General features: G+C 42.3%; 1 protein-coding gene across 3 annotated transcripts in view; it reads left to right on the top strand.

Annotated features, from left to right (window-relative positions):
- kcnk2b (potassium channel, subfamily K, member 2b) overlaps nucleotides 1-16,813 on the top strand; it is a 37,856-nt gene extending 21,043 nt beyond the window's left edge. The window contains exons 4-7 of one of the 3 annotated variants that reach the window (XR_005051497.1): nucleotides 4,612-4,831; nucleotides 5,078-5,217; nucleotides 13,868-15,884; nucleotides 15,931-16,813. Coding sequence is in view for 1 of the 3 variants with exons in the window: in XM_021600682.2 (XP_021456357.2) it covers nucleotides 4,612-4,831; nucleotides 5,078-5,217; nucleotides 13,868-14,218 (711 nt within the window). In the remaining 2 variants the exon portion in view is untranslated. Of the gene's footprint in view, nucleotides 1-4,611; nucleotides 4,832-5,077; nucleotides 5,218-13,867 lie in introns of all 3 variants that reach the window. The other 2 variants (XR_002473297.2, XM_021600682.2) reach the window with 2 other exon arrangements.
- Nucleotides 16,814-17,643: the final 830 nt, after the last annotated feature.

The raw sequence follows: 17,643 nt of genomic DNA, 5'->3' as shown, positions 1-17,643 counted from the left end.
TCCTTATTTCGACGCCAAACTCACCACTGGTGTGCGTGGCCAAAGAGTTATACTAACATGTCATCTGACCATAGCACTGGATCCAATCCAAGTGCCAATGCCATTTTAGCAAATTCCAGGCATATACATTTGTTGGATGACATGAAAATAAGAGTTCTTTGTCTACACACACACACTAGTGGTTGAGTATTTGTTTTTACCTAACCAGCTCCTACACCCCCTCAGTTAATTTCCAACACATAAGGAGATTTTCAATGCAGAAGTAGTTTGACCATTGCTGTCCATCACTGAGCTGCGTGTTCTTGAGCTGATAAAAGAAAAATGCATTATTTAGGTTGCCATGACAATGGCTTCTGGAGACCACGCTTACAATACAGACTATTTGAGTGGTTACCAAGCTCACATGAGGATATGGATTTTTTTCCCCCATACATGTAGTATCTCTTCCTCTGGACTGAATATTAACAGCAATACTACAAGAGTCAAAAGAAGAGCTTGGCTGTGTTGCTGTAGCAAACATGTACAGCCATTATTAATGCCAGGAAGAAGAGTCTTTCCCTCACTGGAGGAGACCTATCACCAAGGTACTCTGCTCTTACTGTTCACTGCACACACACACACACCGTGTGATTAGAGAGGACCATTTCTCAGCCAGGAAGACACACACTCTATAAACGGAACAAGAGCACAGTGTTATAGTGAGTCATTCATCTTCCCCTCCCTGCCCACCTACAACGACTCACAACGAGGTACAGTGAGCCGCACCAATCCAAAACCAGCCACAAGGAGCGGCATGTAAACCTGGGCTATCAAACACACCGTAGTGAGGCACCAGCCAACACAGAACTCACTGAGACAGCCACAGTGACTGTTTGATGATTTCTCTGTCCTTGTTGGAACTATTACTTTGACTGACCAGTAGTGTTTGTCTATATTTTCCCCGGGCTGGGCCTATAGCTTCTTTGTTTATTAGTTACAGTAGCCATCTAATAGACCGCTCTCTTTAATTATTTAATTGAAGGCTCTGTAAGATGAGTTTTGATTGATGTGTTTCTCTGCTAGTGTTGCCCATAGGGAGCAACAGAGTTGTACGGTACTACATCATCCAGCAGGAGAGCCACTGTGAGTCTAAGCCCTTCGTTCGCGATAACTACTAAGCTAACCATGGGTCATTTAGCTATTTGAATTCTAGGACCCCTGTAGGTATAAAAACATGTATTTATTTATTATTTGATAAATTATTGAATATGGCCTTTTGCTGCTATGGTCCATAGAAACCCATTGAATAACACATTCATAAATGGAAAAACAGACAGTCAAAAACTAAATCACAAGGAATAAGGTTTTGAAGTGTCTGTCCTATATCTAGGAGATATAAGAAAACATGTAGACCAATATTAAGTCACTTTGGTTAGCGTGAAACTTCAATTGAACAGTCTCAAATAGAGACTAGGGCAATGGCACGACTTTCATCACATAAACGCTGAGTCGAAATGAATTGTTAACGAGGTTACCATGAATTGTTTACGAAATTTAATGTTTGATTTGTTATATTACATAATTCAGTCAAAAATCTGCTCGCCATTGGCTGCTTACAGCTAGCTGATAAGCACAAAAATAGTCCACAACTTCGGGAGTACAGACCTCCAGATATTGTCTGATCGCCCTCTACTGGTAAAGGTAAAAACTACCGAAATTGCACAGTCAAAGTGGAGAAAAATTATAATAATAACGTTTTTTTTTCTTCTCCAAAATAGAGGCATACTAAGACAAAAGAAGCATGACACAGTGTGTAAATTATAACATATTAGTGCAGGAAATTAAGACATTTATTAAAATGCTGGAAGATAATTAAACAATTAACAATGCAAATCAGCAAAAGCTGCTTGCATTAAGGAAATAGATGCCTGTCTCTAATATGCGCCTGTGTTGTTCAGTGATTCAAGCAAATTAACACCCAGGCTATTAATTTAAGTTTTACGATTTGGCACTTTTTACACCCTATTCACTTTTGTGACGTTTTTACAGTGTGGTACTGGGTCACCTTCTAACAACTCCCCTAATGCTTGTGTGTGTCGAATGGCAAACAAGTGAGTTCTAATGTTTTTTGAAGTCTTTCCTGTCGATGTTGGTGACTGGACAGTCAGTTTTGTGAGAAGAGATCTTTGAAATTAGTATGTGGACGCGTACCACGTACCAAAGTGTGTGGGAGTTTGTGAGAGTCTCCTCTTCGAAGATGGGGTAGTATGAGTTGCTAGCTTAAACGGTTTAAGTTTTACAGACAATTCCTTTGTCCAGATCCTGTTTCACAAGCCAATGTTATGGAATAGGCAGAAAGAGGGGATTGAGCTACAGCCACTGCAAGTCATTTTTTACACTTGACATACGATCTTATCCAGAGCGACTAGGGTTAAGTGCCCTGCTCAAGGGCACATCAACAGATTTTTCACCTAGTTGGCTTAGGATTCAAACCAGCGATCTTCCAGTTACTGGCCCAACACTCTTAACCGCTAAACTACCAGCTGCCCCTGAGAAACAGTAAGTCTCATAAAAACACAGGAGCTATTCAATGTTTTAGAATTACATGTGACGCGTGGGCACGTCAATCGACTCTTGAGGGGTTTTAAAAATGGCTGAGCTGTGAAATATATATTATGCTTGGCAAACGGATTTGGTCTATTCATCATCATTAATCCCTCCGTATCAATATTTATTGTCAGGGTCCGAGGCTGGATTCAGTCCTGACTCTGACCTCTCTCTCTCTCTGGGCTCTAGCTGCTGTGCGCTGAAAAACACAGCGGAACACATCACTGATGAGCTGATCTGAGGATGACCCTTCTTTAAGTTTCAGTCCCAGTGTCCCTGTTCTCATTCTTGTGTAACCCACTGTCTAGGGAAGGACAAGGCCAAGGACTCTATCGTGGAGTGTACACTTCAGTGTATTAAGAAGTTTTGCTAGTGCTACAGACTGTCATACCCCTGTTACACCTGTCTTTCTATGGGTTTGAATTAAACTTTGTCCGGCGATTGTGCTGTTTGTGTTGCGATGTAGCCTACTGATGTAAGCCCACAGTGTTCCACTGCATCTCAGTTCAAGAGGTGTCATTACTGTCCCTGGTTCGATTCCAGGCTGTATCACATCTGGCCGTGATTGGGAGTCTCATAGGGTGGCGCACTATTGGCCCAGCATCGTCCGGGTTTGGCCGGGGTAGGCCGTCATTGTAAATAAGAATTTGTTCTTAGCTGACTTGCCTACTTAAATAAAGGTTAAAAAATGAAATAAAAATGTATAGCCTGATGGCATACAATGGAGCACAGCATGACTTGATCTGTAAGAACATGAGTAAATCTCATAGGCCGACCCACTGAGTGTGTGACATTCAAAAAACACTGGACATATATTCCAGGAAAAAGGCCAACACAAGGAAATGACTCATGTCATTGTGAAGTGACTGGAGAAAGGCCTTGTTAAAGACTGAGGGCTCTATTTTCGGCTGGCGTTAAGGCGGTGCTAGTGTCAAATACACGCTCCTTGGAAATTTCGACATGTAAAAGCCAGAGCTTTGCTATTTTCCAACCCTGGCACCAGGGATGGTAATTTACCGTCTTATATCAGCTCGTTTGAGCTGAGGTGGGAAGGGCGGAAAATGTGAGCTGTGTCCTTAGATACATGTGCCAATTTCAAGCAGTGCTACTGGTGATATTAAGACTCACCAAAAGCTGGTCTTTGCGGTAACGCAATTGGTTATGGCATTGATTTTGCCTAATCAATAGCCTATAACCAATATTTTATTAAAATATCACGAGTGAACAGACATTCCCGCTCTTTCTTTATATTGGACATTATTTTTGTCCATGCAGCTCCTTTGAAAAGTTGGGATGTGCATAAAACCCTCCATAGTCTAAGTTGCCTTGTCTGTATTATATGCCCATGGGAAGCAATTATGGTGCCTGTTACTGCCTGTTTCTGCCTGTCACTGCCTGTTACTGCCTGTTACTGCCTGTTTCTGCCTGTTACTGCCTGTTACTGCCTGTTACTGCCTGTTTCTGCCTGTTACTGCCTGTTACTGCCTGTTTCTGTCTGTTACTGCCTGTTTCTGCCTGTTACTGCCTGTTACTGCCTGTTACTGCCTGTTTCTGCCTGTTACTGCCTGTTACTGTATTTAGACACAGCTTATTTAAAACAAGTTGTTTCATTTTTTTAGAATTTGATAAGAATTATACATTGTCTTTTTTCATCAATAGCCTAGTGAATTGAATCATGCCTGTTGACTACATTTGGCATGTCTATGTCCAGACTGATAATTACAGTAGGCCTAGCCCCTATATCAGCGTGAAGGCTATAGCCCATGTTTAACAATGTATTTCCATACGGAAGCAATGCAATAAGAACAATGTGGACTGAAAATATGTTCAACATATTTAGCAAATATGGGGCAGGCTATTTAAAGAACTGTATTTGGTTTGTTAAAAAAGGCCCTGGATGTTTTTATAATGATTTTCAAATGTTAAATTCCTTACCTAATTATGTAATGCATCATTCATTTGATGATTGTTTTTATTAATATCTTTATCCATCTCTTTATTCATTTGTTCTACCCTGCCTCCCAGTCTCTCCCTCAAAAGTGGAAAGTGAGCCAGACCAAGATCAGGGTGATCTCCACCGTGATCTTCATCCTGTTTGGCTGTGTCCTCTTCGTGGCGTTGCCGGCGGTCATCTTTAAACACATAGAGGGCTGGAGCACGCTGGAGTCCATCTACTTTGTGGTCATCACCCTCACCACCATCGGCTTCGGTGACTTTGTGGCCGGTGAAAAAGGTCTTGAAAAAGGTATTTAAGAGCTCTCTTTTCTGACTATGTTGTATGTTCTTCCTCTGCTATCCCGCCTTCTGTGTCTTAGAAAGAGTTTGTTTGAAATCACACGTGTGCTTAATCTGCTGAGACAAAATGGGATTGCTGTACCCTTCTTCACAATAATCAATACTCTGTGTGACATAGCCTCTCTCTCCTTCGCTCTCTTTCTGCTCTCTGGCTTGTGTAGTCTTTATTAAATATGTGTCTGTCTCCTCCCAATAGGTGGTTCTGAGATAGAGTATCTGGACTACTACAAGCCTGTGGTGTGGTTCTGGATCCTGATTGGTCTAGCCTACTTTGCTGCCGTGCTCAGTATGATAGGAGACTGGTTCAGAGTCATCTCCAAGAAAACCAAGGAGGAGGTACGTGATGTGTGTGGAAATCACTGCACCAAACCACAATACACAGTCACAGATACTTCCTATAGATATTTTCAGAAGCTATACTGTAGGTATCCTATACCATAAGTGTCTGTGGTACACTGGTAATCACTGCATGTTGAAATGTGGAAGGGAACCAAGATGGGAAGATCACAGCTAAGAACAAACGTTCCCAGAACTTTAGAGAACATTTCCTTAAGTCTCATTAGGTCATTTCACAGACATGTTTCCATGATGTGCAAGGAATGTTTCCAGAGACCATTTTTTTTATGTCAAATGTTCTCAGAACACAAGATATTAATCAAATCAAATTGTATTTGTCACATGCGCCGAATACAACAGGTGTAGACCTTACTGTGAAATGCTTACCTACAAGCCCTTAAAAACTTCTTAAAGCATTGTTGGTTAAGAAAAAAAAGTGATAAGTAAAAAAAATAGATAAGTAAAAAATAGAAAATAAAAATAACAAATAATTAAAGAGCAGCAGTAAAAATAACAATAGCGAGGCTGTATACAGGGGGAACCGGTACAGAGTCAATGTGCAGGGGCACCAGTTAGTCAAGGTAATTGAGGTAATATGTACATGTAGGTAGAGTAGCAGCAGCAAAAAAGAGAGGTCTGGGTAGCCCTTTGATTAGCTGTTCAGGAGTCTTATGGCTTGGGAGTAGAAGCTGTTAAGAAGCATCTTGGACCTAGACTTGGCGCTCTGTTACCGCTCTACGACTAGGGTGGCTGGAGATCATTTTTAGGGCCTTCCTCTGACACCGCCTGGTGTAGAGATCCTGGATGGCAGGAAGCTTGGCCTCAGTGATGTACCGGGTCGTACACACTACCCTCTGTAGTGCCTTGCGGTCGGAAGCAGAGCAGTTGCCATATCAGGCAGTGATGCAACCAGTGCTCTCGATGGTGCAGCTGTAGAACTTTTGAGGATCTGGGGACCCATGCCAAATATTTTTAGTCTCATGAGGGGGAATAGGCTTTGTCGTGCCCTCTTCACAACTGTCTTAGTGTGTTTGGACCATGATAGTTTGTTGTTGATGTGGACACCAAGGAACTTGAAGCTCTCAACCTGCTCCACTGCAGCCCCGTCGATGAGAAAGGGGGAGTGCTCGGTCCTCCTTTTCCTGTAGTCCACAATTATCTCCTTTGTCTTGATCACGTTGAGGGAGAGGTTGTTGTCCTGGCACCACGCAGCCAGGTCTCTGATCTCCTCCCTATAGGCCGTCTCATCGTTGTTGGTGATCAGGCCACTGTTGTGTCATCAGCAAACTTGATGATGGTGTTGGAGTCATGCCTGGCCATGCAGTCATAAGTGAACATGGAGTACAAGACACTTGCCAGTTGGTCAGCGCATGCTCGGAGTACACGTCCTGGTAATCCGTCTGACACTGCGGCCTTGTGAATGTTGACCTGTTTAAAGGTCTTACTCACATAAGCTACGGATAGCGTGATCACACAGTCGTCTGGAACAGCTGATGCTCTCATGCATAATTCAGTGAGACTTGCCTCGAAGCAAGCATAGAAGTAGTTTAGCTCGTCTGGTGGGCACGTGTCACTGGGCAGCTCCGTAATAGTTGTTATCTGTAATAGTTTGCAAGCCCTGCCACATCCGACGAGCAATGGAGCCATTGTAGTACGATTCAATCTTAGTCCTGTATTGACGCTTTGCCTGTTTGTTGGTTTGTCAGAGGGCATAGTGAGATTTTTTACAAGCTTCCGGGTTAGAGTCCCGCTCCTTGAATGCGGCAGCTCTACCCTTTAGCTCAGTGTGGATGTTGCCTGTAATCCATGGCTTCTGGTTGGGGTATGTACGTACGTACGGTCACTGTGCGTCAAATATGTAAGTTGAAAACACTATGTTAAAAGCAGTATGAGTATCCCTTGCCAACAGACAAAAATAGTTGTGAATGGATCAGTGGTTCACCAATCAGGGCCTTCATGGGTAACAGCAACAAGGTCTGATGAAAAATGTTTTGTGGAGAACATTTCTTTGGGACCATCAGGCAGGTGATACATAAAATGATAAATGATACATAAAAATGTTATTGAAACATTTATAAAACATTACTATCTTACATTCTGATAACATAGCAACCATGTTCTGTGTATGTTTGGTGGGACATTGATGGAATATTCTCCTAACCCTCAGAAAACTGGACACGAATGTTCTTGCAACGTCCCATAAAACGCATCTAGAACATTCATGTTGTATATTCTGAGAACATTGTAACCACGTTATAGAGAAGTTCTGCTTGACATTAAGGCAATGTTCTGCTAACTTTAACACCAAAACATCCAAAGGTTTTTGCTAACATACAATGTTCCCCATACTAACGGAAAATTGGACTCTCAAACAATAGGGGAACATTACAAAAACGTTTTCTCTCCCTAGAATGGTTAGCTGGAATGGAGCTGTGAATTCACCCAATCACAGCACAACATGTTGTGACCATATATCAAATCCCAAACAGGGTGAGGCAAAGTGTTTGCTAGAGTATTCGACCACGACCTAAAACGGATCACTTCAAAATAAACCAACCTTTTCGATCAGATGTACAGTATATCTTCTTAACCATTTTACACTGAGTGTACAAAACATTAGGAACGCCTTGCTAATATTGTGTTGCGTCTCCTTATGCCCTCAAAACAGCCTCAATTCATCAGGGCATGGACTATACAGTGGCACAGTGGCAGGTAACCCTGTTCCTCGAGTGCCGTAGATACTGCAGGATTTTGGTCCAACTAGGGACCACACCTGACCAACTGAGTTCATTTATCAGTGATTACCTAAATTCAACACACCTGGTGTTCCAGGACAAAAACATGAAATGGGGCTGCCTACCCCTGGACGACAAGGTGTTGAAAGCATTCCACAGGGATGCTGGCCCATATTGACTCCAATCCTTCCCACAGTTGTGTCTAGTTGGCTGGATGTCCTTTGGGTGGTGGACAATTCTTGATACACACAGGTAACTGTTGAGTGTGAAAAACCCAGCAGTATTGCAGTTCTTGACACACTCAAACCAGTGCACCTGGCATCTACAACCATACACCGTTCAAAGTCACTTCAGTCTTTTGTCTTGCCCGTTCAACCTCTGTATGGCACACACACAATCCATGTCTAAATTGCTTAAAAATAATTATTTACCCTGTCTCCTCTACTTCATCTACACTAATTGAAGTGGATTTAACAGGTGACATCAATAAGGGATCATAGCACTCACCTGTATGTCATGGAAATACACTCAGTGTATAAAGGATACCGAAACCACCTACCCTCCTCCCTAGCAGTGTGCTTAATTCTACATCAACCCCCTAGTTTACAATTTATACGTGGATGGAATTCCCTGATTAATTCAGTTGTAACATGTATTTTTAAAGGATGATTTTTACAGTTAAATTCCAATCGCAAATTAATCATGGGACATCTTACCGCTCTGTCTCTCACACACACACACACACACAGACAGACAGACAGACAGACAGACAGACAGACAGACAGACAGACAGACAGACAGACAGACAGACAGACAGACAGACAGACAGACAGACAGACAGACAAATGAACGCTGACAGGCACAAACCTCCTCCATATTAATCTCCATTCATTATCTGATTTAAAAGTTAATCCCATTACAAAGGGAGAGATACGTGTGACTCCCGTGTGAATACTTAGGATTGTGCATCATTAGGAGTGTGAGTGTGAGCCCTATGATGCAGACCTGAGTTTTACATAGAAACCTATTACTGAGAGTGAGGGAGACAGTGAGAGAACAAGAGAGTGTGTGGCGGAGAAGTGAAAATGAGAGGGTAAGAGTGGGAAGAGAGGGAGGAATGGAAATGTGGACAAAAGATGAAGAGGGGGAGGGAAGCAGAAGAGCACACATGCAGACTCACAAATCTTAGCTTGGGGGTCTTCGATCTAGTAGCCCAAGACAGCTCATCTCAGTTTATTGTGTAAGAAAATACCCTAGAGGTATGCATGCTATATTTTATGAAAAGAATCAATAACTTCATCCCCCCTTCTTCCATTTTTCCCCACTCTCCTTTTCTCTTCCTCTCTGTAACCATGAAAATGCCCTGCATCCCATTGCATCTTATAAAGAACGTTCTCGTGTAGTGAATGGATAGTTCTGGGTAGAAACTTCATTCAAAGGGGAAAAGGCCATCGGTTCCTTTTGTCAAAAGGATGTATCAGTGGAGGCTGCTGAGGTGAGAACGTCTCATAACAAGAGCAAATGGAATGGCATCAAACCATGTGTTTGATGTATTTGATACCGTTACACTAACGGTATCAAATATGGCTCAGGATTAAGACGTTTTACTTACTTGCTTATTTGCGTTGTTTATAACTTATTTTTTAAACTTATTTTGTACATAATGTTGACGCAACCATCTCTTATGAGCGAAAAAAACTTCAGGACTGCGATTATTGACCACGGACTAGCAGAATCCTCTTCTGTCTTTCACGACTCAGACGAGCACGACTTGAAGAATACGCTGCTTCCTCGGGAACAGGCCCCGATCCCCGGGATCTGTGTGAAGAGGAGGCGGAGAAAGAGTGGCCGAAGGTCCGGCTGTCTTCTGAGAATTCGCAGGCGATCAAATAAACCCCCACTTCCCTCTATTCTGCTAGCAAACATGCAATCTTTGGACAATAAAATCGCCGAGTTTACGGGGAAGATGAAACTACCAACGAGACTTTCAAAACTGTAACATCTTATGCTTCATGGAGTCGTGGCTGAATGACGACAAGATCAACATACAACTGGCTGGTTATACGATGTACCGGCAGGATAGAACAGCGGTGTCTGGTAAGACAATGGGCTTCGGTCTATCTATTTTTGTAAACAACAGCCGGTGCACGAAAGGAAGTCTTGAGCTATTGCTAAGACAGCATTGAATGAGCTGTATTTCGCCATAAGCAAACAAGAAACCGCTCGCCCAGAGGCGGCGATACTAGTAGCTGGGGACTTTAATGCAGGGAAACTTAAATCCGTTTTACTACATTTCTATCAGCATGTTAAATGTGCAACCAGAAGAAAAATGGACCACCTACACGCCACACACAGAGACGCATACGCTCTCCCTCGCCCTCCATTTGGCAAATCTGACCATAACTCTGTCCTCCTGATTCCTTTGTTTTTTTTTAAGCAGGAAGCACCAGTGACTAGATCAATAAAAACGTGGTCAGATGAAACAGATGCTAAGCTACAGGACAGTTTTGCTAGCACAGACTGGAATATGTTCCGGGATTCCTCCGATGGCATTGAGGAGTACACCACATCAGTCATTGGCTTCATCAATAAGTGCATCGATAACCCAGAAGCTTATAAGAAATCCCACTATGCCCTCCAACGAACCATCAAACAGGCAAAGCGTCAATACAGGACTAAGATCGAATCGTACTACACCGGCTCTGACGTTCGTCGGATGTGGCAGGGCTTGCAACCCATTATAGACTACAAGGAGAAGCACAGCCGAGAGCTCCCCAGTGACATGAGCCTACCAGACGAGCTAAACACATGCATGAGAGCACCAGCTGTTCTGGAAGACTGTGTTATCACGCTCTCCGCAGTCAATGTGAGTAAGACCATTAAACAGGTCAACATTCACAAGGCCGCAGGGCCAGACGGATTACCAGGACATGTGCTGCGGGCAATAGCAGTCAATATTAATCGTCACCGTAATTCAGTCTCATCTGAAAGTTGTAAATTCTTCACGAACCCTGCCTAACAACTTGAATCAGCAATACAAAATTGGGTTTAATTATTTATTTACTAAATACCTAACTAATCACACAGAATTACATATACAAATAATGAATCATACCTTGATTACAAATTACGTCATAAAGGGAAAACGTCCCTAGCGGGCGGAACAGATATGACAGCTGGTTACACAAAAGAAAAGGTCTGGGTTTGAGTGAAAGAGCGGGAAGACTGAGGACCAAAGGAAGAAGCTGTGCTTTCGTAAATACAGTATTTATGCATTCTAAATTACCGCCCATTTGGAAAAGGGAAATGCAATAAATATTTAATATAATTTTGCAAGCCCAATTTTTCAGTTTTTGATTTGTTAAAAAAGTTTGAAATATCCAATAAATGTCGTTCCACTTCATGATTGTGTCCCACTTGTTGTTGATTCTTCACAAAATAATATAGTTTTATATCTTTATGTTTGAAGCCTGAAATGTGGCAAAAGGTCGCAAAGTTCAAGGGGGCCGAATACATTCGCAAGGCACTGTAGGAAAGGATATGTTCAATTGGTCGGATTACCAGAATATAGTTAATTTCCCCTCACCTTCTGATGTTCCCAGAATCTCTATGTTAACCAAGGGGTTCTCAAATGTCACATCAGTAGGGTAGAGAGAGGAAAAAGGGGGGAAGAGGTATTTATGACTGTCATAAACCTACCCCCAGGCCAACGTCATGACAAGAGGGTAGTGCGAACAGCCCAGTACATCACTGGAGCCAAGTTTCCTGCCATCCAGGACCTCTATACCAGGTGGTGTCAGAGGAAGGCCCTACAAATAGTCAAAGACTCCAGCCACCCTAGTCATAGACTGTTCTCTCTGCTACCGCACAGCAAGTGGTAGCGGAGCGTCATGTCTAGGTCCAAGATGCTTCTAAACAGCTTCTACCCCCAAGCCAAGACTCCTGAACATCTAGTCAAATGGCTACCCACCCCCCCCCCTCACCCCCTCTTTACACCACTGCTACTCTCTGTTGTCATCTCTGCATAGTCACTTTAATAACTCAACCTACATGTACATACTACCTCACATAACCGGTGCCCCCGCACATTCTCTGTGTATCGGTACCCCCCCTGTATGTAGTCTCGCTGTTGTTATTTCACTGCTGCTCTTTAATTACTTGTTACTTTTATCTCTTATTCTTATCTGTATTTTTTGAAACTACATTGTTGGTTAGGGGCTCGTAAGTAAGCATTTCACTGTAAGGTCGACCTGTTGTATTAGGCGCATGTGAAATAATTACATTTGATTTGATTTGACTAATTCCGCTCCAGCCATTACCTCAAGCCTGTCCTCCACAAAAGGTGCCACCAACCTCCTGTGATATATATATATATATATACAGTACCAGTCAAAAGTTTGGACACACCTACTCATTCCAGGATTTTTCTTTATTTTTACTATTTTCTACATTGTTGATTAATAGTGAAGACATCAACATTATGAAATAACACATAAGGGATCATGTAGGACCAAAGAAGTGTTAATCCCATCAAAATATATTTTATATTTGCGATTCTTCAAAGTAGCCACTCTTTGCCTTGATAACAGCTTTGCACACTATTGGCATTCTCTCTAACAGCTTTATGGGGTAGTCATCTGGAATGCATTTCAATTAACAGGTGTGCCTTGCTAATTTGTGGAATTTCTTTCCTTAATGCGTTTGAGCCCATCAGTTGTGTTGTGACAAGGTAGGGGTGGTATACAGAATATAGCCCTATTTGGTAAAAGATCCAGTACATATTACGGCAAGAACAGCTCAAATAAGCAGAGAAACGACAGTCCGTCGTTACTTTAAGACATGAAGGTCAATATATCCAGAAAATGTCAAGAACTTTTAAAGTTTCTTCAAGTGCAGTCACAACAACCGTCAAGTGCTATGATTAAACTGGCTCTCATGATGACTGCCACAGGAAAGGAAGACACGTTCTTTAGAGTTACCAGCTTCAGAAATTGCAGCCCAAATAAATGCTTCACAGAGTTGAAGTAACAGACAGATCTCAACATTAATTGTTCAAAGGAGACTGAGTGAATCAGGCCTTTATGGTCGAATTCCTGCAAAGAAACCACTACTAAAGGACATCAATAATAAGAAGCGACTTGCTTGGGCCAAGAAACATGAACAAAGGACATTAGACGGGTGGAAATCTGTCCTTTGATCTGATGAGTCCAAATTTGAGATTTTTGGTTCCAAACTCTGTGTCTTTGTGACCACATGTGTGGTTCCCACTGTGAAGCATGAAGGAGGAGTTGTGATGGTGTGTGGGTGCTTTGCTGGTGACACTGTCGGTGATTTATTTAGAATTCAAGGTACACTTAACCAGCATGGCTACCACAGCATTCTGCAGTGATACGCCATCCCATCTGGTTTGTGTTTAGTGGGACTATCATTTGTTTTTCAACAGGATAATGACCCAACACACTCTGTAAGGGCTATTTGACCAAGAAGGAGAGTGATGGGGTGCTGCATCAGATGACCTGGCCTCCACAATTACCCGACCTCAACCCAATTGAGATAGTTTGGGATGAGTTGGACCACAGAGTGAAAGAAAGAGTGCCAAGAGTGTGCAAAGCTGTCATCAAGGAAAGGGGTGGCTACTTTGAATAATGTAAAATGTATTTTGATTTGTTTAACACTTTTTTGGTTACTACCTGATTCCATATGTTTCATTTCATACTTTTGATGTTTTCACTATTCTACATTCTAGAAAATAGTAAAAATTAAGAAAAACCTTTGAATGAGTAGGTATTTCCAAACTTTTGACTGGTACTGTGTATATAAAGAGTATTTGAATAGGTCAAATACATCAGGAATTCTTGATGAATCTGGGGGAAAGTCTCCTCCCTCTCTATCTCTTTCTCTTTTTCTTTCTGTAGGTAGGGGAGTTCCGGATCCATGCAGCAGAGTGGACGGCAAACGTGTCGGCTGAGTTCAAGGAGACACGGCGTCGCCTGAGCGTAGACATCTCGAACAAGTTTGAGCGTGCCGCCTCCATTAAGCGTCGACTGTCCTCAGAGCTGGGCCTCAACCCCATCACCCAGGAGATGACCCCGGGCAGGAGGACGCTGTCCGTGAACCTGGGGCCAGGGGATGAGAGGGAGGCCTACCCCAACCTGGCTCTCTCCCTCACTCCTGTCCCTGGAGCCCTGGCCCGCAATGGCAGTGGACTCTACCTGAACGGACTCAGTCCGGACTACGCTGAGGTAGCCATCATAGAGAGCCTCTAGTGATGAGACACATTTATGGTCATCAGTGGAGATCATTAAGTGAGACTAACACACACACACACGCTTGTGTGTTCATGCTCACACTTGTGCTCATTGGTTAAGAGGCTGGTTGGAGAGACAGACACTTCAAGCTGAGATCTCAGGCATACTGTAGGTGAGTTTTCAGACATACACCCATGCACACACACATGTTCCTCAAAGGTGATGAGATGCATACACACACTAGGCTGTGCAGTAATCGATTGAGTGCTGTGAGGGAGAGAGACACTGGTCGATCATCACTTACAGTAGATCGATCATCACACACAAATACACACACACACACACACTAATTGATGGAGCTTGTGGAGAGACACAAGTTACACAAGTTAATGCTCCCACTCCAGCTGAAAACACAGAGAGGCTCTGAAGTCTGCATCAGATGAAGAGGTTCTTCACTGTCCAACACTGTATCATCCAAGATGAAACTTTCTCTAAGGCCTTTTACCCAACAAGTGTTAGGTTCTCACCAGGAGGCAACAATCATCACCAAACTTACGGAGCATGCAGTTGATGTATTTCCAAGATTGTGTCTTTTTTCGTTTCAGTTGACACTTTTGTATGGTTCATGTATTCAGACTACTAGGGCAGCATTTATTTGATGCCTTGCTTTCAGTAATGACACCGCTTACAGTTTTAAAGCAGAATGTTTCGATCATTTTTTTTACCTTCAAGATGGACATGCAGCTTTTTACCTAAGGAATATTCCTAGTGCCTTAAATAATGGAAGAACACTTTGAACAGTGTTTTGGATTGCCGGTGCATGTTGGACTGAGTCTTATCTATTTGGGTCGTTATCAAGTCTTAATTCTTACTTAAGCAATCCTTGAGAATATTTGTACATTATTTCTGCGTCTTTTAGAGAACACAGCAACACATCAAGTAACAAAGAGAAGGTGCATGGAAGGATATGAACTTTGACCTTTTGAAGTGGAGATTTAACAGAAGACACTTACAGTACAAGCATATTTCCGATTGGAGCTGGACTGACTGGGATATTTCTGACCTCTGTCTGTCTGTGTGTGTCAACCATTTTGTCCCTGTTACTGTCCCATTGTCCCCTGCCTGCAATGGTGACTTTGTCATTCAGGCGCATTACTGATAGAATGTCACTCTCTTCCTCCTACTCCTCCTGTTCCTCTCCTCTTCATCCCTCCTCCTCTCCTCCCACTCATAGACAAACGTAGACACTATTTATCATAGAGAGAAATGGTCCTACAGAAGCATATCAACCATTCACCTCTATGGTTGCCTTCAGTAACTCTGTATCCCAACAACTCATCCATTCATGTGTAAATAGTAAGGTAAGATATGTATTTATCTCAATGTTAAGTCCATCAAAGGCAGAAGTGATCTGCACACATAGTACAAAGACTCTAAGATTCTTCTTTTGCCATCTTTGGTTGGTTTTTTAATGCAGCAGGGGGCGGGACAGGGGGTGTTAAACACAGACGTTTTGGCTAATGCTTCGTCATTAAGTCCCTCACTTGGTCTGCACAACACTATTTCTGGGGTTAAACAGAATATTAATCATAAAAAAAACCTCTTCCTGTGTCCACCTGTGAATAACAGTATGCTATCTAAGCAATGCTCGAGGAAGACAGGGCTTATATCATGGAGTTCCATAGTGATGAATACTTCTCAATGGGTGGTGGATGAAGAAGGCAGATTAGGTGATGAATACTTCTCAATGGGTGGTGGATGTAGAAGGCAGATTAGGTGATGAATACTTCTCAATGGGTGGTGGATGTAGAAGTCAGATTAGGTGATGAATACTTCTCAATGGGTGGTGGATGTAGAAGGCAGATTAGGTGCTGAATACTTCTCAATGGGTGGTGGATGTAGAAGGCAGATTAGGGAAATAGCTTGGTAGCCTCAAGGTTTAATCCGGCTTCTCTCCTCTGACAGGCTATTCATCATGTTGGATAGAAATATATTTGGGACATACATATATTGTATTTTCTTATACAAATCAGGCCCATTTTATGCATTTTATTCACTGTATATTTTGATTGGGTGTGTGGGTAATGGGCATGGTTATTGGCATGGTTATGGGCTTGGTTATGCAATGTGTTATAAGGCTGAGGGGAGACTCAATGAAAACATGACTTGGATTGTTACTTCAAATGAGGGGAGACGCAATGAAAAAATGACTTGGATTGTTACTTGAATGTATTCTTTATTCTGTGCTTTCTTATTTCCAATCACGTTTTTAATTTAATATCTTGCCAAAACATCACACATGTACTTCTCATGTGCATCATACAATACAGAACAAAGTGTCTTACAAATGCCCCTTTCATCAAGAAACAGGTTTACATTTAACTTTCCATTTTGAACAGGGTAATGGTTGTTAACTGAACGTATGAATGTTTGAATGGTGAGAAAGCAGCCAGGTCACCTGTAATACAAATCAGTATTTGAAATCCATCCATTTATTTTATTTAACTTTTATTGAACTAGGCACGTCAGTTAAGAACAAATTCTTATTTACAATGACAGCCTACACCAGCCAAACCCAGATGACGCTGGGCCAATTGTGCACCGCCCTATGGGACTCCCAATCACAGCCAGTTGTAATACAGCCTGGATTCAAACCAGGGTGTGTATAGCGACGCCTACTAACACTGAGATGCAGCGCCTTAGAGTGCTGCACCACTCGGGAGCCCATGTCTGCAGATTTCGGGAGATGACATGGAAACCGAGCATTAGGGGCAAGAGTGAGGGCTGTAACCTTCAAATAGTTTTTGGTTTTGCTAGGGTATTGTGGACAGGGATGGCGGATGGGTGTATGCAGCTGCCTCTAGTGCTAACGGTTGCATGTTTGAATCCAGCAATAGAAAGTTGTTTTTGAGATTTGGTATAGGCTTAAAAAACAAACATCTCTTTCATCCATCTGCTTCCAGTGCCAAAGGTTGCATATTAGAATCCAGAGATAGAAAGTCGTTTTGTAGATTTTTATTGTAAACCTATCCGAAACCTTAACCCTTACCTTAACCATTCAGAGTTAATGCTGAACTTTAAGATTCCGGAGTTAATGCCTAAACGTAACCTTTAAACACTTTGAATGTTGACGTTTGAGTAACATGGATGAACATCTAATTCTGATGTGAAACTGTGAGAGCATGTTAGAGAAACAAATGTTTATTTGCAGTACAAATCTGAGCAGGCATCATTGCCATCACGGCACTATTTTATGTGTACAGTACAGTATAAAAGTGTGTTACTGGGGGAGAAAGACATCCAATGACAGGTTTGTCCTATTTCCAAGAAGTGTCAAGAAGTGTCCTAATACTCTTAAATTGTGTATTTTCCTTGTCTCCTTAGCTTTCCTTTATGACCCCTGATGTCAAATGACTGCATAGGTTTCCCCCATAGCTATAATC

This window comes from Oncorhynchus mykiss, chromosome 4 (genome assembly GCF_013265735.2).
Source record: "Oncorhynchus mykiss isolate Arlee chromosome 4, USDA_OmykA_1.1, whole genome shotgun sequence".
NCBI classification, from domain to species: Eukaryota; Metazoa; Chordata; class Actinopteri; order Salmoniformes; family Salmonidae; genus Oncorhynchus; species Oncorhynchus mykiss.
Note: the sequence above shows the minus strand (reverse complement) of the source record. Positions and strands in the feature narration are given on the sequence as shown.